This window comes from Cheilinus undulatus, linkage group 1, assembly GCF_018320785.1.
Source record: "Cheilinus undulatus linkage group 1, ASM1832078v1, whole genome shotgun sequence".
Lineage (NCBI taxonomy): Eukaryota > Metazoa > Chordata > Actinopteri > Labriformes > Labridae > Cheilinus > Cheilinus undulatus.
The window spans coordinates 47,402,623-47,429,641 of NC_054865.1; the positions used below are offsets into that span (position 1 = coordinate 47,402,623).

Consider the following 27,019-nt stretch of genomic DNA (forward strand, 5'->3'; position numbering starts at 1 on the left):
GGACGGATGAGAACTGTTTCAAACTGACAGTCATGTAGTCTCCAGACTTATGAATGAATGATGAAACTATTTACATTAAAGACGGAGCAAGCAATATAGACTAAGATTATGTCAATGTGTAGTGGATTTAAAGATTAGGTCCTTCAATCGACTCTATAAACATAAAAAGTCAGTATTTAGAAAGTGCTTAAAAGTGTTAACAGTCCCAGGATCTTTATCCAGAGAAACAAATAAAGGTCAGAACAGATGGTCCTGTGTGATTACCATCCTCTGCTGTGGTCTGAAGATGTGGAGCGAGGATGGAGAACAGTGAGGTGGAAGATTGAGGAGTTTTCAGTCGTCACAGCCCAGCAGCTCCATACGCAGAGTGATGCGCTCATGCCATTCCCAGGGGACGACTCGGACGTATCGGGCGTAAAATGGAGGCTCAAAAAGATTCTTCTTGTGGGTGTTGTTGTCGATGTTGCCCTGGAAAAACTGCAAATAAAAGAAAGGTTACAGCTGGATGGAGAAGATAGGTGTTGAAAAAATGTTATAAGACACAGAGCTTGTGTTGGACACTTTTGTGCATAACCAAGCTGGTGTAATCTCTCTTCTTGATCTTTTTTTTTTTTTTTTTTGCTGAACTGTGTTTTTGCGTCACACAGCCCACTACAATCCAGACCTTCTAGATAATGACCTGGCTTCATCGCTGTCTCAACAGTTTACAGAGTGCTCTGTCAGAACATCAGCGTCTGTTTTAGTGCATCATTTGGATCCAGAAATGGGACCTTAATTGTCTGAGAGTGATTAATTGAAAAGAAACTCCATCATTCAAAAAAAAAAAAAGTAAAAAAAAAGGGAGAAACACTAAGGAAGGTGTAAACTGTAGGTGAATTTTTGACTCCAGGCTCTCGGTTTTATGTAGTATCTTTAAAGGCAATCTCTCTTTGGAGGTGTGCTTTAATAGCTATAGGATTTTAAAGAAAAACACTTCCTAAATACCACTACCTATCTTTTCTTTCAAACATTTTCTGAATTTCATAATCTTGGCCTGATGGGAAGCTGTGGGCAGCCTGATTTGGCTCTTGGGAAGCCGATTGATGATCACTAATTTACACTTTTCAGGAGTCCCAGTTTAGTCATTTTTTTCTCTTTGAGTAATCCAGTTAAGACGAGTAATTAAGCTCAGAGACTTTCTCAAACACAGTTCTCTTTATGCTTTTACTTTGCAATTTGAAAAGCTAAAAGTACTGAACTTCCTGTTCAGATATTAAAAAAATGCTTTTACTTTGAAAGAAAATGAGAGACTTCTAGTAGGTAATGACATTAGCTTAACCACAGACAAAAGGAACTTACTACAGCCCAAAAGTTCTATAATTTGCATCAGGTAATGGTGTAAAGTGGGTATTTTGATACTACAAGGTGGAGATTACTTTTGACTTGTCCACTGAGCTATCTTTGAGTTTTCCAAGTAAAATGACACACTGAAAGGAGCAGAACCTCTGAGGACATGATGTATGTGTTCATGCTAACAGCCTTAATTTGCACATAAACACACTTCAATGAAGTGGTATTAACATAAAAAAAGCTGTAATGAAATGTGTCTTCTTTACTTAAACATAAATACAAATTAAAGAGTTTCAAGGATGACCAAATAGACATTCACAAATATCTGACCTTATCTTTGTTGCTGTTCTCCTCCTTTACCATGCTCCACGTCTCACCATCATTACTGTAGGCGATTTTAAACACGGACACAAACTGCACCACACCAAAGTCTTTGGCCCCCTGAGTGATGATTCCTGTGAGGCGCTTTGTCTTCTCCAGATCAACCTAGTGAAGAAACAAAAAAAACTGTTAGTTTTGTGATGAAATTCCAAACTAAGTTGAGTTTTGCAGTTACTGTCTCTCTGACCTGTATCCACTCTGAGTGGTTGTTGTTAGCAGGAGACCAGGCGTTTGTCTTTCCCTGCTTATCCAATCGAGCAAACTGAGGGTGCCACGTGAAGGCATCGATTCCCCACGTTCGGTAGGTGCTGGAGGCCGTGAGCTGCCCGTCTGAGATGAGGCGAGACTTCATTCCCAGAGGAGCCGAGCAACCTGCCGTGTTTGAATAAACTGTGAATCAAAAAGCGGACAAAAAGAGGGAGGAGGGAGGGAAGCCACAAGCCACAGAGAGAAGAAGAGAAACATGATTACACCCAAAGAAAAGAAATTAACCTCACCCTTTGAAGAAATAAAGAGGAAGTGATTTATTTAATAGATTGTTTCACCCACCAAGGACCAAAAGGGAGGAAGAAAAAGAGGCAAACAGAGAAGAAATGCCTTTTGCAAAGAGATTTACATGCAGCATGTGTTCAATCACCATGTTTCTTAGTATCTGCTGTTTTCAAAGACAATAAAGGAAGTATGGTTTACACTGGAAAGACCATGATCCTATTCTTTTTCTCTGTTTACTTTGAATTGTTGCTTTCATTATTGCATGTTGAGGTCTAACCACGGACACTGTGTATGCTATACATTCTCTTTCTAACCACATCCATATGGAGGCCATGTTATGTAAATGAACCCGTTTGCACTGTCTTCATGCATATCAGAGTAACCACAAAGTGACAGAAACAAGACAATAAAACCAGAGGCAAAGAGAAGATAAACAAAAGACAATGTTTGCACTTTAACCCACTTCAGGAATTGACATCTAAAAACATCTTCAACCACTGGAAGGATGCAGAGTTCACAGAGGTCAACTTGATTTGACTTGAACTCAGTGTGGGTCATATGTCTCTTTGCTTTAATATCAAACTTGTTTTAAGTAGCGTGTTTTTATGTTGGTTGAATTTCATGTAAAGCAACAATATTTTTCAAATTTCTTATACAACCATGATGGGTTTTTACCAGCTATATGTAAATTCAAATTTAGACTAATTTTTCACATAGTTTATGCTTTACTAACATTTAAGGTGTTGCACCAGCTGAGTTAGTAAGCTACACCTTAAATCCTACATAAACCTCCTAGTAGGTTATAAGTTCTTCATAAATACAGCTGTAGTGGTGTATTGTTTTGAAAGGTGGAAAAACAGAGTATGAAGAGGAGCTGGGGATTTGGCTGCTATTTTGGTAGATAATATAACTCAGAAATGTATAATGGCTTTCTTGGGATTTGCACTTTCTTTCTCAATCTCAAGCGGTCATGTAGCCTTAAATTACCTCATGTCATTTACAATTTCACCACTCATAGTTAATGCTGTAGTTCTATACTGGCTGTTGGTTTAGGGTGTAGGTATTACTTAACAATTTATCAAAATGCTTTGACATATTTTACACGTTTTTGTTGCTGTTTATTGATTAACAGCAGTTCACTAAGGTCATTTAGTCTATTCCAGGACTAATCTGGCACAAGAAAAGCACTTTGACAAATCTTGCAACCATGGTGCAACCCAACAATGACACAACCTCGGTTATAAAACAACTGGTTTTAACATAAAGTTTGGGGACCAGAGTATAAGACAGAATTTACACACAGACTTCAAGCATCTGGGTCATAAACCACCAGGCTAGATTTTGATAATGATAAAAAATACAAACAAAAAGAAAAAATTGCTTTAATTTCTGCTGCAGATGTGACCTTTGAGTGTGCTAAAGCCAAACCCACTTGCAAGAAGGATGTGTTCCTCCAAACTGTTAAGGACTGCAATTCAAATTCCCCTCAAATTCTGGCATCCAGGGGAGATGCTTTTGAAAAATAAAAACTTCACTAGCTGCCAAAACTGATGGCTGCAATTTTTTGTAGGAACTCACAATCAAGTGAGTGAAAAGATGCTGCAGAAACGCCCATAAGCTTTTACAGCTTAGCATTACTGAGGCAGGTTATGCTAAGTAAAACCAGTGTCTTTAATCAAAGTCTTTAATCAATAACTCAGTCAAACTTAATTTGTAGTCTTTTCCATGTCACATGCTTTTTTCCCCAACATACACTGTATAGTGACCAATTTTTCATTTTGCTCTACTTGATTTATAAGTTTCTATAGTTGCTGTGCCTGTTTAAAACAGTAATGTTTTTTCCTGTGTTTACCGTTGAGTTCACAGCCCACCAGCTCCATGCGCAGCGTGCAGGCTCTGCGACAAACCACAGGGATGATTCGGATGTACTGGGCTACGATAGGAGGATCAAACATGTTCGTCTTTGTGCCTTCATTATCGATATTACCCACGAAAACCTGCAGCATAAAGACACAAAAACATGATTTTCTTCTAGTACAAGAGCAAGAAACACGATGGGAAGTTAGAAATATTTAAAAGGAGGGTAACCTTGTCTCTGCGCTGGCCATCCACCCTGTAAGTGGTGTAAACTTTTCCATCAAAGCTGCTCGCCACCTTGAAGGCTTTGATGTACTCGGCCGTGCCCATACGACTGGCACCCTGAGTGATGATGCCCGTCAGACGCATCTTCTTCTGCATGTTGATCTGTGGATGACAGGAAGTTTATTTTACAGCAGTTTTACAGCTGTCATTGGTCAGCCTCATGATTGCCATTCATAAAGCACCATTTCTAGTGAGACGGGTCATTTTACGATCAGCTCCCAAACAGCTCATCATTTAGCAACTATACTAGATCTTATCATTGACACAATAATTGTACGTTTATATTTAGTACAGAACTTTACAATGACACAAACCTTATAACAAAATGTTTGTTTTTTTCTTCTTCTTTTTTAAGGTTTATTTTGGGCCTTTTATGCCTTTATTAAATATAGGAGGACAGTGGATAGATGCGGAAACAGGGATGAGAGAGCTGGGGAGAGATATGCGGCCAAGGGCCACAGGCTGGATCTGAGCCCGGGCCGCCTGCGTACATGGGATGCGCTTTCAACCACTTGACTATCTGTGTGCCCCAAAATGTTTGTGTTTTTAATGATTTATTTTATTTGTTAAAATAAATATGCAAGCTTAGCCATTTCTCTGTTCAATAGTAGGATATGTCCAGAAAATCTGTCGAGATAATCTTCTTAACAAACTACTAATTAAGTCAGTTACTACATAATTACATATGACTCTACAGACAAGTTTTACTTAACTACTTGATAACAATGAAGCAAATGTCAAAAAAATGCTTTGTTCATAATGTTTTTTGTTGGTATTACAAAAGAAGGTCATTTCATTATGAAACACTGTCAATATATGTTATCAAACATTTTTTTCTCTTTTTCCTCAAACATTTTTTTTCTTGTATTTGTGTGCTCTGAAAATTCAAAAAAGAAGAAAATAGCCTTCTTTACATGAAAAAACATAATTTTTCTCACTTATGCAAACTGAGTAAATCATACTGCTGCATATCTGTCTATAAAGACTTGTGTAGTTTTATATTTGGGTACTTTTTAGAAGCTGGTTTGAGTCTTAGACAATCAAGGATAGTTTTTCTCAATTCCTCTACTTCAAACAGCAAAATGACCACCTACATCTACGTAAACAGGTCAGGTCATAAACTCATAAAAACACCTTAAATCATTCCATCTAAATCAGAAACGACACATCTCTCATTTCAAAGTATTCACTGCTCTCACCTCGATCCAGGGGTTCCTGTCATGAGCAGCCGACGTCCAGGCGTTAACGATGCCTTGGTTGTTGAGTCGAGCCAACTCTGGACCCCAGCGCTGAAGACCCAGGATGCCATAGTGCACAGAGGAGGATGTTATCTGGGACTCGACGATCGCTCCTCCCTCCATCCCCAGCAGAGAGATGCAACCTGTGACAAAGCCATTGCAGTATAATGAAGGCAAGCATTTTTTGACACTGTCTTTAAACCCAAAATACATTAATAAAACACAATTAAAAAAAATAAGAATTAGTTTTAAAGGAAAAAGACAAGTCTTTACAAAATTGATCATTTTAATTAGAAAAGTGTTTATTTTCTGTCAATTCACCATTTTGCTAAAACAATCATTTTTCTTCATGTTTTTGGCGAAACTCTCAAAAGATTTGTTTGTCTTGAAATGCAAGACGCATAAGACGTTGCATATCAGTGCACATCAAGTAAAATTTTTTTAAGATTTAATTTCTGTGTTGCATGATATTATTGGCATGATGTTGGTACTGACAGATATTGGCTCAAAATGTTTATAATCAGTATAAGCAGGTATGAAAGGTTCTGCCGATGTTTAAAACAGATTTTTGCTTTAAAAATCTGCCTTTATCAGCTGTACCCTGTCAACTGTGGCTGTAAATTTTATATTGGCATATGGATATTGGCAAAAATCCAATATCATGCACCACTATTTCACATGTTAGATTTAACATACGTAGCTGGCACTGCTTTCCCACATATGGGGAGGGGCACTGGCAGGTGTAATCTCCATCAAGGTCTCGACACATCCCTCCATTCTTACAGGGCTGATCGGCACAATCATTCACATCTGAAAAAGAAAACAAGACATGGTATTACTTACATATTTTCATAATTAATTTATGAGGGTGAACTATCCCTATAGAAACTGTGGAAACAAAACTAGGCTGAAGTCATTTCGTGAATTCCTTTAGAACACGGCCATGTAATGCTCTTTTATCACCACTAGGCGGCAGGAAAGCACAGCATATCTGGATGGTTTATCTCAGTGGTTCCAATACTTTTCTGCTGAGGCTCCCTTTACCAGATGAGAATATTTTCAAGCCTCTTTTCCTTACCCCCTGTTGAACAGATGAAGCTGAGTGACATGAGATATGACTTGTAATATTTTCTTGTCTTTATTTTAGTCATTGTGATGTCTGCTGTAAATTCAGGTATGTTCACCTGAAAGTCCTCGCAAAATGCATTGATTTATTTAGGGTCATCCTAAACTAAACTATTAGATTTATAAACTATAATTAAGGAACAATTAACCAGCAACTGCACATGTTTTACTGCAGAATGCTGCTGATTTGTTTATTGGTGTAACCTTGGTTTGTTATGGTCTGTTGTTTGTTTTATGTTTGAAACATCTTGTGCTGCGGTCTTGACCTGGACTTCCTTGTAAAAGAGATTTTTGTATCTAAGTTGGAATATTTCTGGTTCAATAAAGGTTAAATAAATCCATTAAAGAATAAATTTAGTTTTGCTTCTCAAACCCTTAGGCTATCCCCCTTGGAGCCCTGGGCCCATCCATCCATCCATTTTCTTGGTGGCAATCGGCTAAGAAACTCAGTCCAGACATCCCTCTCCCCAGTGACATTTTCCAGCTCTTCCTGGGGGACTCTGAGGTGTTCCCAGGCCAGATGAGATATGTAATCCCTCCTGCAAGTCCTGGTGTACCCCGGGGACTCCTCCCAGTTGGATGCACTCAGAAGACCTCCACAGGGAGGTGTCTCTGATCACTCCTCACCTGGAGGGAGCAATCTACTGTTTCTGGCAGAGAACCATGGCCTTGGACCGCTGTGCACTCAGTGACAAACCACCCAGTACCTGTTGGAGGTCCCAGGAAGAAGAGGCCAACAAAAACACATCATCCACAAAAAACAGAGACGAAATTCTGAACCGGGAACCCTCCTCCTTCCAATTGTGAATGTCAAAAACAACCATTTGTTATTGTTTCAGGAAATTGTTGGTTTGAATAAGAATTTAATGGATGTTTATGAGGCTTCCTTAACCCTAACCTATTTATTAAGACAGCTATTGCTGCAGACAGAGTGCAGCTCTAGCTCTGTTGTGGTTGTGACCAGACTGGTTTGTGTTGTGTACAAATTGCGGAGTTACGTGAATCTACTGAATGTATCCATTACTGTATGGAAGTATATTTATTTTGGTTTCACCAAAGTGAGCATGGCTGATAGGGAATTATTTGGAAATTGAGACAACTGAAAAACTGTTTTTCTTCTATTTATAGGTTTGCGCTAGAATCAAAGAAATTATAATTTCTTTGGTAATTTTGTTTGAAGAGATTATGAATCCAAGATGGTGGCCCTCAGTCATCAGTGCCTGTTTTGAACCAAGTCTTTTATTTCTGACTTATTTTCTCAGATTTGTGCATGGACTGTGGGCTAGGAGGGCTTTGAGCATTAATGCATAATCGGGATGTGATCAAGGTCCCAGCATAGTCACATGCTTTATTGTCCCCTTCATCACACTCCAGTTAAGCCACTGCAACGTCTCCCTGCAGCCACAGTGATGCAGAGTAAGTCAATCATGGCTCCTTTTGTCTCATTTCAGTTTAAAAACTCACAGACAGCTCAGTGGACAAGTTAGAAGTCATCTGAACCTTGTTTTATCAGATATTTACATATTTACTATTCCTTTATTGCCTTTTCAGCCCAGAAAAAGTTCCTCTTAATAGTAGCGTTTGTGTCATAATCTTTGATCTACCCAAAGCTCCTAGTTTTCTTTAAGCGGGATCCAAAAATGAAGTCAATTACAAGACCGTACTGGAGAAGAGAATGTTTTTAAATGCAAAATAGAGGAACAGGGTTAATAAATAATTCAAAATTTTGACAGCCTTTATTATTTTATTTATTTGACTATATGCGTAGCCCTTTGTGCTGCATTTTTTTTAATATAAAAAAAAAGAAATATACAATTTATAAAAATATGCAGTATTTCCCAGGCCAGGAATAACACAGCAAAAACAAGCTTCTATGTTTAAATAAGAAAATATACATCTAACTAAGTAGAAAACAAAAGACAATCTGCATCAGTCTTGGACATTACAACTTTTTCTACCAGTGTTTTTGAATACAATGTTGCAGAATGTTTTTCTGTCTTCATGTGCATCCCTATGTTCATATATCTATCTAGATTTCTATTTATTATAAAATAAATGATGATTATGAGTTAAACATCACAAAATACAGCTGAAATGCATTTTACTGAAGGGCTGGGAGTAAAACAAGAATTGGAACAGGGTTCAGACGTAACGCAGGCGACAGGTTGACGCAAGATCACATGAGAGAGTTTAATTCTTGTTCCTGTTAACACTAAGAGGATTGGTCACAACTTAAAACAAATTACTGTATGGACGTGACAAAACTGGCACAACACAGCAGATGATCCCATCAAGAAAAAGACCGTAACGTAGCTTAACTCATTTTCTCTGGGATCATTTTACACTTGTTTGGTAACACTGTTGACATGACACTGGAAAATACGGCGACCTTTGTGAGCTTTACTTGCAGGTGAAACACAATCATTGTTTGCATTTTAACCTTTAATGCTTAATGCATGTGAATTTACTGAATATCAAGGACCACAACTTCCTCCTCTTTCCAGCTCCTCGACACCCACCCAGCCTATGACGTCTGACTGACTCAAATTTAGAAAATGTTTGGGTGTAGACGACCGCCCTGAACAAACACTACAATTGGTGGTTTGAGTGTGGGCTTTATGGGGAACTATTCATTCACAAAAAATGTCTCTTTAGTCACTGCAGGAGTAAAAGTCCATCTTTAGACTATATGTTTTTATAATCACTGCTTTAATAAGCTGAGTTTTGAATTCATAGTTGTTTGATGTAGAAACCTTTATTTCCCCAAAGAAGATTTTCAAAAGGTCATTTACATTTGCACAAAATAATCCTCTATTTTCCCTCCTTTTCTTCCACTACTAAAATGTAAAGTTCAGCAACATTTTCCAGCCAACTTAGTCAGTATAATAAGAGGATATGATGGATTTTACTATTATCAAATTCTTCACCTGATTTGTGAAAGCTTAAGCACAAACAGATGCAGTGTTGAACCGGAGAGGACGGCCTCTGCATGCTAAGAGACTTGGAGTGGTGTTTTGCTAATTAGCCAAACAGAATGACCACAGAATCTGCTGAAAGAGAGCCTTTCATGAAACTGCTGAACTGACAGCACGTCTCTGCCTTTGCTAATGCTATGACATGATGGAAAACCTCATGTGTTCATACTTTAAGAGAAAATCTGAAGAAAGTGGACTGTACTGCTGAGTATTACACTGCCTACTGACAAGTTTGGAAAAGTTTTGACTTTCTTTTCCTCATATAGTAATACATAGTTTAGTCTTTTTATGCCTAGCTTTGCTTTTATATAGACAAAAACAAACAAAAATGCTCAAGGTTTATAGGTTAACTGTATATTAATATAGACAGCCCAGCTCAATCATCTTCTGTTGTACAAAAGTGAGGCCAAAATACCCATAGACAGACACTGATATTGCATTGGCATCATTTGAAGCCAGGATGTATTTAGAAGGCCTCTGGCTGGTGGAGCTGTGATATTGATGCTGTGTCCTTTACTTTTAAACAACATATTAACCTGATATGCCAGATAGACTTTTCATATATCCGTTGCATGAATATATTGCATTCATCTGGGTGAGCTCCCATAGAAAGCTAGTTGAAGGGCAGGACTTTAAAAAAAACTCGCTGAAGGTGATTGGACTAACTATCTGTCTGTCACATTCATTACGGGTCAATCAGAGTGACACGACAAAATGAGGTAGTAGACATATGCAGCTCCAATGTTAACCTGAGCTCTACAGGTCAACGCTTCCATTAACTGAAGGGTGAAAGCTGGATAAAATTCACGCTGAAGCCTGTCAGGAGACGTGCAAAAACATCCTCTCTGCCAAGAGCAGCTTTTGGTGTGGCTTTTAGCTTGTTTTAATAAAGAAATGCAGTCCAGTTCTGATTAAGGTGCTGCTATACAACAAATATATTCAAGCGAAAAGCTACACTGGCAGAAGCTATTGTATATCAAGCTTATAATACAACTTAACCCCACCCATAATGATTACAAATTCATGCCAAAGGAGGACAGGAGAAGAACAAAAATGTCTTTCATGAAAAAGTTTCATTGTGGCCCTTTGCGCTTGTTTTAATAAAGAAATGTTGTCCATTTATGATAAAACTGCTGCTGTGGCTACATCTGATCTAATTGCTACACTAGCAGCCACTGTATACTGACTCAGATAATTGTATATACTGACTAAAGCTAAGTTCTGATAAAACTGCCGCTATTGCTTCATTCGAGCTTATTACCACATCAGCTTCCAGTACAACCAAACCCTGCCTGCCTTGCTCTCCTCCCAAACAACACTGATTGGTCAGGTCTGTTTTTTGTCCTGGCACAAACGTCATAGATTGGAGCTTTGCAAGATGGTTTTGCCTGATGACAGACATGGAGGCTGGCCAGTCCATCTGCTTTGCAAGGTTAAGTGCACATAAGACTTACTGATAAAATGTCAAAAATCCTTCAAGCCACTACAGTCAGAACAACAGAACTTATTCTTGTGTTTAGTCGAAGCAGATGTTCCATATATGTGCAAAGTTCAATGACTGTGGTCAAACCAAACTTCTGGGTATGCCAGTAGCATAGTGGTTATATTCACACTCCTCTTATACAGAGGATTTTGACCTTGACATGGGCAGTCTGGGTTCAAATTTGGCCTCTGGCTCCTTGCCAGCATGTCATTCCCCATTTTCTCTCCCAAGTGTCTGACTCTATCCACTGTCCTATCTCTTAGCGGTGCTCAATATTAATCCAAAACCATTGTGTCCAGCATTTTCAGTGCTTTGAAAACACTCGGTGGTTGAAAAAGTTAACTTTAAGAACAGCTCTGTGCTTGTCAGTGTCCCTTCTCCCTCAATGGCATTTTAAAATCAAATAGTGACAGGACTTATGATACCGGCTAAATGTATGTAAGGTTTCGACTGACTGGTCTTTTGAGGGTAAAGTTTCAGGGGTCTACAGCTGCTGCTAATGCTAGTGAAGGATATCTTTACATTGATTAGGTTTTCTTGGTGAAAGCCAAGTTGGATAAATGAAAATATTAAGTGTACAAAGCTATTTAACAGCAGTGCTACAGACACCAAAGAGGAAAGCAGAAGCTAACTGTTTTAACTAACAACAAATGCTGGTGAGAATCACTGTAAAGCTGAAAACTGTGTATACAGGCTGAAAAAAAAAGCATGATAGTAACTAACTGTGAAGAGAGAAACCATGTTGATAAAAGTGTATTTAACAAATGTTTTGTCTTTATAGGTTGCTCCGTGCCCTGTTGGTTAACGTGGAGGAGGCTGGGTTTGTGGCTGTACTGTAGCCAGCATGGGCAGCTCTAAATCTTTTGGCTTCACTTATAGGAAGCTCTAGTGATGTCTATTGTTAATACAGTCTATGGGTTCAACGAATCATGTCCAGGATATATATTTCTTTATGTAAGCTTTACAGATAATTATGGGCCATACAAAGATTTGGCTGTGTATGTGTACTGAAAAAACAGAAGCAGACTAATGAATCATGTCAGAAATAACATACTGATCTGGCAGTGCACTCCCTCGAAGCCCGGCTGGCACCTGCAGATGTACTCATTGAAAACATCACCTCGTCTGGTCGGAGAGAAGACCTCACACGACCCATCGTTCCTACAGGGATTTGGACTGCAGGGGCCTGAGAGACAGACAGCAAGGTATCACCTAAGTTAAGGTGAAATACTAGCCACATTTTTCCTCAGAAAATCTTCCTTTATTTTTACCTGTTTCTGTCAGGTTGCAGGTGTCACCTCCAAAGCCATCAGCACAGATACAGATGAACGGATCGTCTCCTACTCCTGTCACACACGTTGCTCCATTATGGCATAAATTTACTTTGCAATAGTCACCTGGAGAAGAAACGGCATGTTAAAGATATAAATACTTCTGTTATAAATATAGGGGAAAAACATATCAACATTTCAATAGAAGCCACTGTCAGAGCAATTAACATTTGACACATTTTTTTGCTCAATGATGGCATGTTTGACTTGTAACATGGATACAAGATAAACTACCACTACAAGCAGCTATTTCAGACTCCAGAGCAGCTACAGCACATGTTGTTGTTTTGAATCCCTCCCTGTGTCTCGGGGATGAAAATCTTGGCCTCCTGATCTTGTTATGCTATCCCTGTTGCTCTCTTAGCCTTTAGAGTTTAAGTCTCAGGTCAACAGATCAAGCTCTTACTGGTTCTGTGGAGGGTATCTGGAGTCATTCTGGGAAAGAGATGAGCTCAGTTTGTCAGTTTAAAAACAGTCATGTCAATTCAGGTAGCTGAAGGCAGGTTAGGTAGCTACTTGTTTGCAGTTTCTGACAAAAGCATTCCAACAATTAAATGTTCCATTTAAACAGTTTGTTTTTTTAACCCCCCCCAACACACACACACACACACACACACACACACACAAAATAAATTCAACAACAATGGGTTGTTTGTAGTCACATGGTCCTGAGGATGCACAAAAGTCAGATGGAGGGCAGGAAGTGAAGAACCCTAGGAATCAATAAGTTATTTGCAGATGACGTCATGTGACAGCAGAAAACAGAGCGTAGGGGACAATAAGTGAATTCTACATGGGGAAATGCAACCAAAAAGGCCATGTTTTGAGCTGTTTACTACCATGTTCAGTGTTCAAAGTGGGAGAATATATACATTCTTACTTCTAAAGCTACTTTTGTGTCCTGAAAGTAGTGAAATTTTCAGGCAAAAAAAAAACCCTGTTGGCGAAACGGCAGCAGGCAGGAGTTAAAAAAGCCTCCATCCAAAGCCTTGACGCATGTCACACCACCCTCGTGTATGATCCATTTCCACAAAGCTCATCACAACGAGCAAGGCTGAATTGACATCAGCTGTGGAAACACAAGCACCATCCTGGTTTACCGTGACTGAACCAAACCAGAAGGCCTGGTGAAAACGAACCACATGTGAGTGTTGTCAGACTCCAATCTTCCAGACTTTTGGTGGAGATTTTTAACCCATGTCTGTTTGTGTTCCTCCTTGAGATTTTTGTCTTTTTCACCTCAATGTGTCACTACTTTCAGGACTCAAAAGTAGCTCAAGATTTTTTTCATCTATGGACAGCTGACAAAGCCATAAACAGCAGAAAATTTTGCTGTTTTAATAGCACCTCTCCATGCAAAAATAATTGTTTTCTGCCACTTATCTGGAGTTCTTGCCATGACATGGCATTATCTGCAAAGAATCTATATGACAAAACTTGATGTTAATTTTCTATTCAATTAATCTGCTCATTATTTTTGTGGTGAATTGATTAGTATAAAAATCAGTGAGTAAGAAGTAAGAAATAATTCTTCAAAGGTTTTTTTTGTTAATCATTTTCTGAGATAGTTTGCTGAGGGGCTTCAAGACCCTATGTCGTATATTTCTTGTCTTTATCATTTACTTTGGAAATGTTGCTGCTTTAATGTGAGAGAATTTCAGACTTGTCCACCAAAGGTCATGCAGATCAATCAGTCATAATGATTACTGATGATAGGAGTCCACTGGCTCTTTTAATTTTACCTGCTTCGCTCTGGTACACTCTAGTACAGTTATCAGTTATTCCTGAATGATGTGCTGAGACAGCACACTGGTGTGCCTTGAGGCAAGTCTAGGTGTGCTGTGAGACTTTGCAACTATGTGTCATTACTACAACTATACATTATCTTAAAGGTACAGTGTGTAATATTTAGCCTGGTAGCATTTAGCAGAACAAACCTGGTCAAAATAGAACATAATATTTACAAGTAAGCCTCAGTTTAAACAAGAGAATGATCACCTGAATATATCAGATCAGTTTAATTAACTAAGAAAGCCTTTTATTCATAAATAGGGAGGGCCCCCCTCCATAGACTTTAACATGTTGGATTTGAGCATCTTGAATGTTTCTACAGTACCACAGAAAGAATAACGATTGCACATCTTTAGATTCCACTGGTTGCCAAAACAAGAAGTGAGCATCACTATCTAGACTCTGAATGATAGATGTTGCTAATTTTCCCCATGTTACACACTTAACCTTTAAAACAGGTTTTAACATTAAACTTAGTAAATATTCTACTAATACACTTCATCCCCTACTATATTCCTGTGTATCTAAATCTCCGCAGCCACCAGATTGTGACACAAGCATTCTGTAGTCACCAAAATAACCCTGATGACATTACCAGGACACTGACAAAAATGCTTCTTGTCTTAGGAAAAAGAAAAAGGATTTATTTAACTGGTTAAGTGCCCCTTTAAAACCAGAGCCTGAGACACATTTTGACAATTACTCGAGTTGCGAGTTCACTGAGGTTACACATTTATCAGAATCTGCATTAGAAGGAGGGAAAGTTACTAAGGAAAGACAAAACATCTGTAACAACAGCTTTGGCTGTTTGGCCCAGAGTGCTGACTCACAGGTCCCGCAGGCTGGATCAGTGAAATAACAGCAGAGGCTGCCATGCGGTGGGAGTGGCAGATGAGTCACACACACACAAGCACTAAAATGACAAAACCTCCACTCATAATCTCTGTGCTTTTACATGCCTGTTGACTCATTAGAGGCCACGTCAGAGTCTGCAATCAAACTCGGAGCAGGACCAAGTGGATGTACTGGACTTTGTTTGCCTTTTGGGGGGGATTTAAAGGATTAAACTATGACAAGTGTGTTAATGCAGCAAATTTTCACTTATGAGAAAGTATACATAAAAGTGATTAGTCTAATAAATTTGATACTGATTATTATTTTTATTACAGCTGTCTAACTTTTCAATACTACAGTACATGAACTCCATTCATACTTGTAACCACAGTCCTGAAAATGTCCTGACTTTACCTGGGTGGGCTGCATGTGTGAATGTAAACCAGCAGAGTTGTTCACCCTGACTTTACCCTGAAATCTCCAGGCTAGCCCCCTAGTATTTCCCCACACCTTCACTGACTGACATGTAGACTGCAGAAAAACTTTCTGCTGTGCAGGATCAAGCATGAACAAGCAAGCAGTGTTAATTTCATCGACTCAAACAATGAAAAATATTGGTCGACAGCCCTTTTTTTTCCATGACAAAAACTAGACTAAGACTAACAAAAATAGACCTTTGATGACTAAAACTGACAAAAAGTAAGTTAAGGTTTTATTAAGATTGACTAAAACTAGACTAAAATGTAATAAAGCTTTTGTCAAACATTCAAAATCTGTGATATTTCTCCACTGTGGGTAAATCTGTCAAAAAACAATGCATCTATAGCTATTCTGGCTCTCAGCTGTAGAAAGCAGGGAGCCCAGGTATTGCAGGGTGCATAGAACACACTACCATGATTTGGTACCAGATTTAGGCAAGAAAATAAACGCTTGGACTAAAAGTAAAGACTAAAACATGAGGACTTTTCATGGACTAAAACTAGACTAAAATGTTTTTGAGTTTTTGTTGACTAAAACTAGACAAACTAAAGAGGGTTGAAATGACTAAAATGTGACTAAAACTAAAAGACATTTCATCTAAAGACTAAGACTAAAATTAAAAGTAGCTGCGAAAATTAACACTGCAAGCAAGTCGGGAAATTTTCAGAGTTGCCTTTGTGAAAAAAGCTTTGCAGAAATGGTATAATTTGTGTTATTCCAATGATCAACAGTACTGAAAAGAGGGGAAACTTCCTTTAAAAAAGACATCTGTTTTGCAAGATAGATACATAAACGAGGGATAAATCCAACAAAAGTTGCAAGCAAATTCTTATATACTGTCAAAATTGCACAAAAACATCTGCAAATTTCAAGCAATAGAGAGCTGCTATTGAATTAGTACAATTTAGACCATTGATGATTGAAGACAAGGAATTTACCCAGTTTTGGGTGGTTGAGAGTCCTATTTTTGATGATGATTTCTGTGGACAGTATTGTATCAAAGTTTAAAATTGTATTATTTTATCATTGTGTCAATCCTATTCAGCAGGGTTTTTCATAATATTGTATAAACTGGAGCAAATATGGCAGTTGCTGTCATGACTCTCGTGAAAATCAGTAGTCTGACTTTATTAGAGACACAGTGATGCCTGCAAAAAAAAAACCAAAAAAAACAAACAAACCCAGAAGTAATAATTAGGGCAAAAAAAAAAAAAAGATTTATAAAGCCAAAATAAAGTTAACATGGATACTCAGATCAATTGATTGGGTTTCATTCAAATTATGTTTAAAAATAAAAACTACTGTGTGTTCTTTTTAGCTATAACTCCAATCAACAATGTCTTTATGAGCATGAAAACAAGCCATTATATAACAGCTATTTTTTCCTACAGCACAGACAGTGACAACAATAATTGCCATCTAGTTGATTGTGATGGAAAAATTCAACACATCAATAAACAAATACGACATTTTTATACAGTGAGCAACTGACAGTATGAAGTGTCTATGTGCAGGATTAAGAGCTTTCAGGATTAGCCAGGTTGCACAGATGCATGAAGCTCTTCCAGGGCCGAGTAGTTACACAACATGACAGTGCAGGAATGCAGGAGTGGCTGAGGACACGCATCACACCTGAATTAATGACAGGTAAATTAAAGTGACCAAAATAATCCCCTTTGATTACATATAAACTTCATAGATCAACAGCCACATACAGTGAAGACAATAAAACTAATTCACATGTTTAAGATTGACCCTGAGCCTTTACTTTAACAGCATACTGTCCAGGTTGAACTTAAGTTAGGTGAGCGGACAGCTGGCTCATGCTGGCTCCAGACTAAAGCACATATGGTGTTATTTTTCTGTCCATCTGCTCCAGCTCTTAGTGTGACTGAGGAGGTTTCCACAGGGAAATAAAGAAAATAAAAACAAGCAGATATAACATGTATAATTATATAGTTTACCTCCTGGAGATGCATCACTGTGACATTTCACAAACGGTTATCACTGTGGGTGCAAAGGTTGTCAGAATTTCCTGTATTTTACAACTTTTCCAATACCACGTGTTTAAAACAAAACTTTGTTGATCCAGCTGTTTTAGGGACTGACAGCATCCCAAAAGTACTGAAACATTAAAAAACATAACTTCTGCTCTTTATTTCTCTTAAATATGACATGAACAGATTTTCAAAAATCAAACAAGTGTAAAAAGAATGTCCTGAAGCAATGCACTAGACAGTTACCAAGCAGAAAACACAAGGATGCATTTGTAAATGGGCAGAATGAAGCAGAAAGCTTATCTTACCTGCCCATTCATAACATTATCAGGTCTCAAATCACATCTCCTTCATGAGACAGGCATATAAGAGATTACAATTAATCTACCCAAAACTGCCGACAAACTTCTGCACAGTCTTGACTACATAGAAATAGTTTTAACTTACCAATTACTGCTATTGCATTTACACATTTTAGTGCAATTTTGGTCCCTGAAAGCAAGAAAATCACCCAAGTTTAGATGCCTAAAACTTGTATTTTTGTTACCTTGGTGTCAGAACAGGTATCTTAATTGTTTGATAATTGCTAGTTTCTAAAGATGCACTGATATCACAATTTTCCAGACCAAGTGCAAATACAAGTACTGACATTTGAATACTCAGATATTGGGTCCAAATATGAGTACTTTGTAATACCATTACTCTTCATTTTTAAAGTTTGCTTTATTTTCATCCAGTGTTCATCGTGTCTTCTCTTGAATATTTATCAGTGCATAGTTTTCATTCTCCTCTACTTTTGTCATTTTCATTTGTTAAAATATCACCAAAAAAAGACTCCAACTATGACGACATACTCACATAATGAGAAGCTAACATCATGCTTTAAAATGGTACATAGTACAGTATCTGCAATGTTTTATGAGTAAAACTACGAGCACTTAGGCTTGGTATTGGTAGAATCTGTGCAATGTCACTTCCTGGTCTCCAGAGTGGCCACGCCCCCGTTTGGGTAAAAACATAGACTGTAGAAAGAATTGGACAAGCCCTGTGTGATGTCAGTCGTCTGCTTACAACAGACAGACTCAAACAGCTCTTGAAGCCAATCAGTGGAGGCTTCCATATTGAAATCCGGTTCTCAACCAAACTTTGGATCAACTTTACGGCCCGCCCACTAAGCGCGACTTCCTATTAGCCTGCTAGCCAGCATTCTGGTTGACAGAAACGGAGCCTCTGCCTGCCGAGCTATCTGTCAATCAAATGAGACACACCAATCAGCTTTCATCCTAAATATAATCCAAATGATCGTGGTCCAAAAAAAAAACACCCTGTACAGTAGGAGTACAACAAGACACTAGCTAATGAGACACGTTTGGTGTTTTGAACCAGGCTGTAAACCAGTTTATTTCTAGTGTCAAAACTGGCTGTTTAACATGTGTCCAGACGGGACTTCTGGTGTTCCTGCAGCCAGCCTCTAGTGGACACTTACGGTACTGCAATTTTTGGTACTTCTGCATTGGCTTCATTTTTCAGGACCTGAAGTTGCCATTTGGGTAAAAAACAAGCCCTGTGTTTGAATGGTGGTAGATAAGGATACGCCGGAAGCAAAGCGATTAAATGCTATTGTGTTGCATTTTAAGCATCAAATAATGAATAATCCCTGATTTACCACATTTTTTATTCTTAATTGATGAGGGACAGTTAAAGAAGAGTTCTATGTCTTTTGGCTGAAACTAGAGAGGACTATAGTGGTCACATGTTGGACGGTTACTGTGCATATACTGACTTTAAGCTGGCGCACGCTATGCAACAGCAGGAGCCGTAGTCTGCTTGCCTATGAACAGATTTTTCAAACATTTGCAAGAGTATTAATGATGTTTTAAAAGTGTGTAGAATCAACTACTTAACAAGGTTTAAATACATAAATGCATAAGGTGAAATGATTGGGCCATTTGTCCAGTTTGACTGAGAGAGTCTAAACAGACTGGTATACACCAAAAAATGTGTTTGTTTTACAATCTTAAGATGCCAATCATTACTCTGAAATGTCCTATTTTTTATGCATAACCCACTATTAGATTTGGACACTCAATGATCATAAATGTGTACAGTTTTTATATTTTAAGCTCTTTAAAAACAAATGGCCTAAACTTTGCCATATCTCCAGTCATTTTGATGGGACATTTTTATCAATAAAGGGACGGGACTGTCATAGTTGGGCAAAGTAACTGGATGGGTTGAAGCTATCATTTGGGATGATACCAGACACTGGTATTATTATCAGTTAGGGCTGGGCAATTAATCAAAATTTAGATTAAACTGCAATATGCCCTTATGCGATTTTCAAATTGCACAAGGTGCAATATTTCTTTGACCTGAAATGCGTTTCAAAACACCAGTTAAATACTTTTTTTTTTTTTGCAGCAGAGATGTTATGCTCCACATGTCTGAACACTAAAGTGACAGTTTTCTCAGAATAGTTCCTACTTTCCTTGTTTTAGTATGTTTGTCTTAAAAATGAGAATAACCTACAATTATTATTCTCTTCAGTCGAACAGTTCACGTTGAACTTGCAAAAGTAAACAAATTGCAATTAGATTTTTTAAAAATTGTTCTCCTGAAGTTAAGTGTACCGAATATTGTGTTTGTTGTAATAGGGAAGGATGTTTTGTTTGTTTTTTGAGAAATACAGTAGATGAGAACCCTGCTAGTTTCATATCAAAGTTAAACATTTCAGTATCTTAACAACCCTACTTTGTGTTGCAGGAAAACAAGATCCTGTTCTTTATAAGCTCCATGACTTTTGCAAACCAGTATTTTACCCTTTGAAAATAGAACTTGTAATAACATAGTCTCACATAAAATAAGAGGGTTGTCTCACGTTTAATAACCATTTTTACTGTGACAATAATAAGTTTGTGTTTCTGGATGAGGGACTTACTCATTATATGTCATTGGACCCTAAATATTGATGTCACTTCAAAGGTGAGGAAATGATAATAACTACTCCATAATGCATTCTGAAGCAGATGTAATATTAACGGCATTTGGCATGTAGAAACACAGAGGACGGACTTGTAATTTACATTTTGCTGCGTTTCTCCTTTTGCCTCATTCATCCGACTTTTCTCACCAACAAGCTAGAAGGCTTTGACCCTGTGTATGAAAAACAAACTGGAGCTGCATGAGTCAGTAAAATGGAAATGGAAAATTAGACTGGGTGGACCAGCACAGTGGCAAAGCCCTTTTAAGACTTAAATGGAAAAAGTGAATGAAGTCTGTTGATCGATATAAGAATAAGAGGCACAACCAAGGACTAGGCGTTATAAAAGGAAGCTATCTATTTTATGCTAGCTCCACTTTAAGGAAAGGTTACTGCCCCAGCATAGACACACTGTGATATGAAGATTTGATAGGATGGTATTTTTAAAGACTTACCTCTGACTGAATACAGGCAAAGTAGGAGAGGTATTGTAGCTAAAATCACTGCTGTTACATTTCCTTGACGTGTCATTTTGTTTGTCTTGACTTTGTTTGTTCCGTTGGATTGAATGTCCAAGACGCCGTGCCGCTAAACTTCTAACTTCAGCTGCCTTTCAGTGCCGTCGGAAATTTGGGGATTCAGACAGGCGCGTGAGGTGATAAGAGAGGGAGCCATCGGGATTTTTCGATAATACCCGGGTTTAGGACGGGTGACGTTATAAGGGGCGGGGCCGTGAGGTAAACACGCTGCAGATTTACAGAACAGACGTTGACTGGGGCATTGGAGATCATAGAAGCCTGTTGTTTATTATATTTGAACGCACCACATTCTGTATCTTCGACTTAGAATGAAACCTTGGTGGCAGGTACTATTGAGTTGAGCCATGACAGGCCCAAAACTATTTTACTCTTACTTTACACTGCTGATTTAAGCGCAAATTCAGCATTGAGGCGCTAACAGGTCAGTTTTACGTGGAACATTTGAAGGCAACATCCACAGACAAACAGAGTAGGCGTCTTTTGATTAAACCCATGCAGGGATTGTTTAATTTATTTTGTGAAGCACTTCCAGGTAAATATTAAGATATCGGCGGCTTAGAATGACATTTAAAGCCTAAACGTGACAGTTATTAAGTTATTCGTCTGTCTTGCTTCCGCCTTGGTAAAAAACTAGATGACCTACACTTCTGACACGGAAAGATCTGGGAGAGAACCGTGTCAATTAAAGAGATCTACCAGTGTGGTTCCTTGAATTAATCCCTGTGGGAAATCTACATCCGCTCTCTGCCAGGAATTCAGGAAAAAAGGCAAGAGAAGTGCAACGGCCAATAACCAAAGCTCTATAAGCATTATTTTCTTTAATCGAGGGCACTGACAAGAGTCTGAACGGTCTTTCATTTAAATTGGGTGTTTGGTCAAAGATCTTATTTTATAGACACATATTTATGACCAGGGGTTATTTAATGAAACTACAGCATGATTATGAATTGTTTACAACCAGTTAACTCAGATGAAATTTGTTCATATTCTGCTATTGCCTGATCTTCTGTAATCTTAAAACAGCATATAAACTGGATTTTCATTTTAGTCTGTAGCATACAGAAAGGTAACTTAAAGGGGACATATTTTACCCTTTCAAGACAAGTTTATATTGTTCTCAGAGGTCCCCAAAACATGCCTGTGAAGTTTATTGCTAAAAAAAACACTGTAGTATAGGATTTTTGCATGTCTAAAAAGCCCTCTGTTACCGCCCTTCTCAGAATGAGCTGTTTCTGTGTCTGTGGCTTTAAATGTTAATTAGCTGTTTGACTCCACCCCTGACCACGCCCATCTCAGGAAATGGATGTGGCTTTCAATCTCTGAAGGACCATCAATCTCCCATACCACAGTCAGCAGTGTAGCCCACTGAGCTATCCAGCGTCTCAGCTGGTAGCTGAGAAGAAGATCAGGAGAGGAGGGTGGAACTTTCTTCCAAGCGGGGAGGGCCAACCAAACCTGGGGGCGGGTGCTTACTCCCCATGTGAGGTCACAACAGGTAAAATCTGAGAACGCCTTCTTTCAGCACTCATTTTCTGAAAGGTGGAGAAAGAGAGGGGGAGAGGAAATGGATTTTTTTTTGGTACTTGAGGGGATTGTGGACAGGCCAGGGGCACATATTTGTGTTAGAAAAGCCTGAAAAAGTGATTTTTGCGCAATATGTCCCCTTTAACATGCATGGACAGCCAAGAAAACCACATCTTTTCTGAACTCTGTTGCCAACAAGTGGATATTATCATCACTCTGCAACATGTACTGTCACCTAAAATGTGCACCTGTTGATCTTTACTGCTGATCACTGATCATCAGCTACGGACTTTTTTCTACCTTGAAGCAACAAATCCGGCAATCTATCCAAAAGTGACATGAATAAGGGTAGGAGTCTCTTTACTACACGCTTATTCTTTCATTAATCTCAAGATCCTGCGTGTACGTGAAGACATTACATTTCGACTTTCCTACAACACAATAATAGTAATAGTTTCTGGCCAGAATTTCCATAGAAATTTGAGTAATTTTCATGTATTCTCTTGGATATTTTGGGGAGTTTGCTGGAAGATTCTCAGGGATTTTCTTGGAAATTTGGGGGATGTAATTTTATCTTTTGGAGTTTGAGGGTTTCATTGAAAGTGTGGAGAAAATTGGCTTTTTTACATAGTTTTTTATTTGGTATTTTCATGGGAATTTGGGAAATTTGTTTGGATGTCTGGGAGAGCTGAGATTTTTTCCGGGAGGGCATTTTCATTTAAATTTGGAAATAATTTGTGTGAAGGAATTTCTTTCATTTTCATGGAATTAGGGGGTATTTTGGGGGAATTTGTCAAGATATTTGAGGAGGAATTTGCATTGAAATTTTGGGAAATTTGCTAGAAAAGTTTTGGGAATTTTTGGGAGATTTTTCTTTTAGAATGTTTAGGGTTTATGATTAAGTTTCAATGAAACATTTGGGGAATATTTTAATATTAGGGTGCTTTCAATGGAATACCATAATGTCTATTTAAGAATTTTCACAGAAATTTTAGGTAATTTCTTTGAAATTTTAGGGAATTTATTTTGATTTCGGAGATGCCCTACTTATCCCAAATTCCAAACAAAAGCTCAGATCTCAGAAAGTTATGGCTTTTAGGCACAATTTTCCTGTGTTGATCATGTGAAAATATCTTGCCATTCCTCTGCAAAGACCAGTTAATTTTTCTTTGTTTTTATGCACTTATATCATTCTCAGGTTTTTAAAGGTTTTAACTCCCATGTAGTGTTGATTTTTAACTTCGGATGTTTTTTTATTACAAATTAAAGAGTAATTTTAGGACAACATCGTTTCATTTTTCCATTTTGGGTTCTAATTTGCATTATTTTTCATCTTTGGTATAAACACTTTGCAATGAAATTACCAGCTAGTGCTGAAAATTTGTTGTCCTCTTCCAAGAATGCAGTAGAGGGACAACTACAGAGCCAGGAAACACGCTCTGATAAAATACCATGAACCACCCATTACTTTAAATGAGCAGTTTTTACAAGTCACTTTTGGAAACAGCACTGTAAAGACTACTATTATTCCACATTCACCTGAAACATCCGAAACAAAGTACTGAGGAAGAGCAGAACTTAAAAACAATCTCTGCAGTTGATTGGATGAAAGTTCTGTCCATCACATTCATTACAGAGCAATTAGAGAAACAAGAATATCCCTAATTTAATCTGATATTAGTCTGCTTTCTCCCTTTCAGTGTTAATTTTGACTGTTATTTTTAATTTTAGTGTCAGTCTTAGTCCTCAGATTAAATGCTGTTTAGTGACATCTGAGTCATTTCTACCCTTTATAGTTTCCATCAGCAAAAGCTCAACAACATTTCAGTCTAGTTTTAGTCCATAAAAAGTCCTTACATTTGGTCTTGACTTTAAGTCCAAGCATTTATTTTCTTGCCTAAATCTGGGACAAACCATGCTAGAGTGTTCTATGCACCCTGCCAAACCTGGGGTCCCTGCTTTCTACAGCTTAGAGGCAGAAGAGCTACAGATGCATGTATTTTGACAGACGTACCCTCAGTGGAGAAATATCATGGATTTTGAATGTCCAACAAAAACTAAACTTACTTTTAGTCTAGTTTTAGTCATCAAAGATCTATTTTTGACCAGTCTTAGCCTAGTCTTTCTCATGTCTAGTTTTAATCTGTTTCTCACTGAGCAGACCGCGTTGTTTCAGGCCTTTTTGCCACGCGGCCTGACTGAGCCAACGTCTCCATACTGAAAGTAACGTCAGTGCTAGCCCACCATAATCACAATTTCTCATTATTGCTGTTACAAATGACTAGATTTGTCCATAATTTGGCGATCTTTCCTCATAGAAAACCTGGTCAGAATTCACCCTGCTCATTAGAAAACTGGGTGCACCTGTAAAGACTGTTACTAATCTGCAGGGCTGGGAAGCTGGGGAGCAGGATGTTGCTCAGGTCAGCTGAGCTGTGTGTGCCAGAGGGTCAACACCATCAGTTGGCTCTCTCTCTGAGTTGAGTTTAAAAAGACATTTTGTTTGTGTGTGTCAGGGAGAGAATCAAAAATCTTTTTTTTTTTTTTGGTTATTTTACCTAAACCTAAATCTTGTGACTCCCACCTGTCCTGATTTTGAGTCACTTCTTTTGTTGGCCTATCATTTTGATAGAATTAGTGAGTGGTAGTGTGGTGCTACATTTGTTTACAAACCATGGAGGTATCATATATCATATGATATATCAGATCATATGATATGATATGACACCCCTAGGGGGGCGCGAAAGAACTCATGGGGCGCTTGGGACCCGGTCTGCTCTGACACTGTCAAAATTAGATGTACATATTTGTTTTTTCAAAACCATGATAAGAAAAATGATGTATTAGGGCCAGCTAAAAGATGAAAAAATGAAAAGAATCAGTTGATTTTTGTGCAAAAAAAAGTCAATTTCTTTAGGAAAAAAACAGATTTTTTTTTAGGTTCAACAGCATATATTTACAAGAAATCAAACTCAGAATTTCAGAGTTTAAAAAGTCGGAAATTTAGAAGAAAAAACTTGAAACTTACACATTTAAAAAAGTCTTAAATTTTGACACTAGACACTTAAAAATTCCAATATTGTTAAAATAACAGACAAAGATAAAAGGGCAAAAGAATGTCAAATGTAATGACAATAAATCATAAAGGGAAAAATAGAAAACTTCAAATCAAATAAAGGGAAAGGCATAGGGGTTAAACAAGAAAACAAACATGAGTAAAACCTCATATTTCTTAATTCTTCTCAGACTTGCTGCACTTCTATGATCAGTTTACTCTGTTTCTATGTGCAGTTCGCCCTCTGCTGGTCTACTTACTTCATTACAACTCAGTGCTCTAAATTCTCATTCAGAAAAACACATTTCAGTCACTGAGGACAATATTTAAAAAAAAAAATCACAGCTATACCTACACTTTAAAGGGTTTTCTTTCTGGATCATACAATCACTGTTACTGCTGTTTGTTACTGAATTTTCCCATATTACCCACTTGTATCATGCTTTATCTGTGTGTGTGTGGGTGTGTGGGGGTGTGTGTGTGTGTGTGTGTGTGTTTTATTTTTTTTATTTCAGCTCTCTCCTCTCTGTGGGAACAGCTGCTGCCTTCATGGTCTCCTTGTAAATCTCAACCTCTTCATGTGGAAGTTATGCAACAAAGAGGGGAAGATAACATAGTAAACGATTTCTGTCACGGAGGATGAGACTCTGCTCATAACCCCTCGTTATAAAAAGAAGATATTTGCTGAATTTTGACACAAATTGAATAAATCAAAAAAGATGTTTCTGTTAGTCATTTGGTAACAGGTTTATGAGATGTTAATTCTGAGTCTCAAATTACTTTATATAAAATATTCATGCAATCAAAAAAAAAAACAAAAAAACAACTCACCTGAAGGAGTAGATCACAACCACAGACCATGAGTATGGTTTTAAAAAATAAACAGTAAATATATGTGTATGTATGCTTTGAAGGAAACTATGTACAGATGAAAATACTCTAAAATATTTCTTTATTTTCTAGATGCATCCTAAGATTTCAATAGAAGTAATCATGGCAAATTATTTTTAAAACTAAAAAAACAGATTTTTTCCAGTTTTTAATCCCATTTCACCCCCTTTCCCCCCATTTCTGCCACTTTTAAGCCATTGTTGACCCTTTAAACCCTTTCACCACTTTTTTATGCCTGTTTTTGCCATCTAATCATTTTATGTCAATTTTTACCTCCGCCAAGGAGGTTATGTGATCGAGTGGGTTTGTTTGTTTGTTAGTTAGTTAGTTTGTTTGTTTGTTAGCAACATAACTTAAAAAGTTATGGATGGATTTTCATGACATTTTCAGGAAATGTCAGAAATGGCATAAGGAAGAGCTGATTAGATTTGG

At 37.9% G+C, this 27,019-nt stretch overlaps 1 protein-coding gene across 1 annotated transcript; it reads right to left on the minus strand.

Moving 5' to 3' along the window:
* Positions 1 to 126: 126 nt before the first annotated feature.
* Positions 127 to 21,237, minus strand: mfge8a (milk fat globule EGF and factor V/VIII domain containing a). The gene is made up of 10 exons (XM_041788306.1): positions 21,034 to 21,237; positions 12,437 to 12,562; positions 12,220 to 12,351; positions 6,279 to 6,392; positions 5,544 to 5,725; positions 4,291 to 4,446; positions 4,055 to 4,199; positions 1,898 to 2,100; positions 1,660 to 1,815; positions 127 to 477 (listed from the first exon to the last, which is right to left on the minus strand). Exons 1-10 carry the CDS (start codon positions 21,107 to 21,109, stop codon positions 334 to 336), a joined length of 1,434 nt encoding a protein of 477 aa, XP_041644240.1. The 5' UTR covers positions 21,110 to 21,237; the 3' UTR covers positions 127 to 333.
* Positions 21,238 to 27,019: the final 5,782 nt, after the last annotated feature.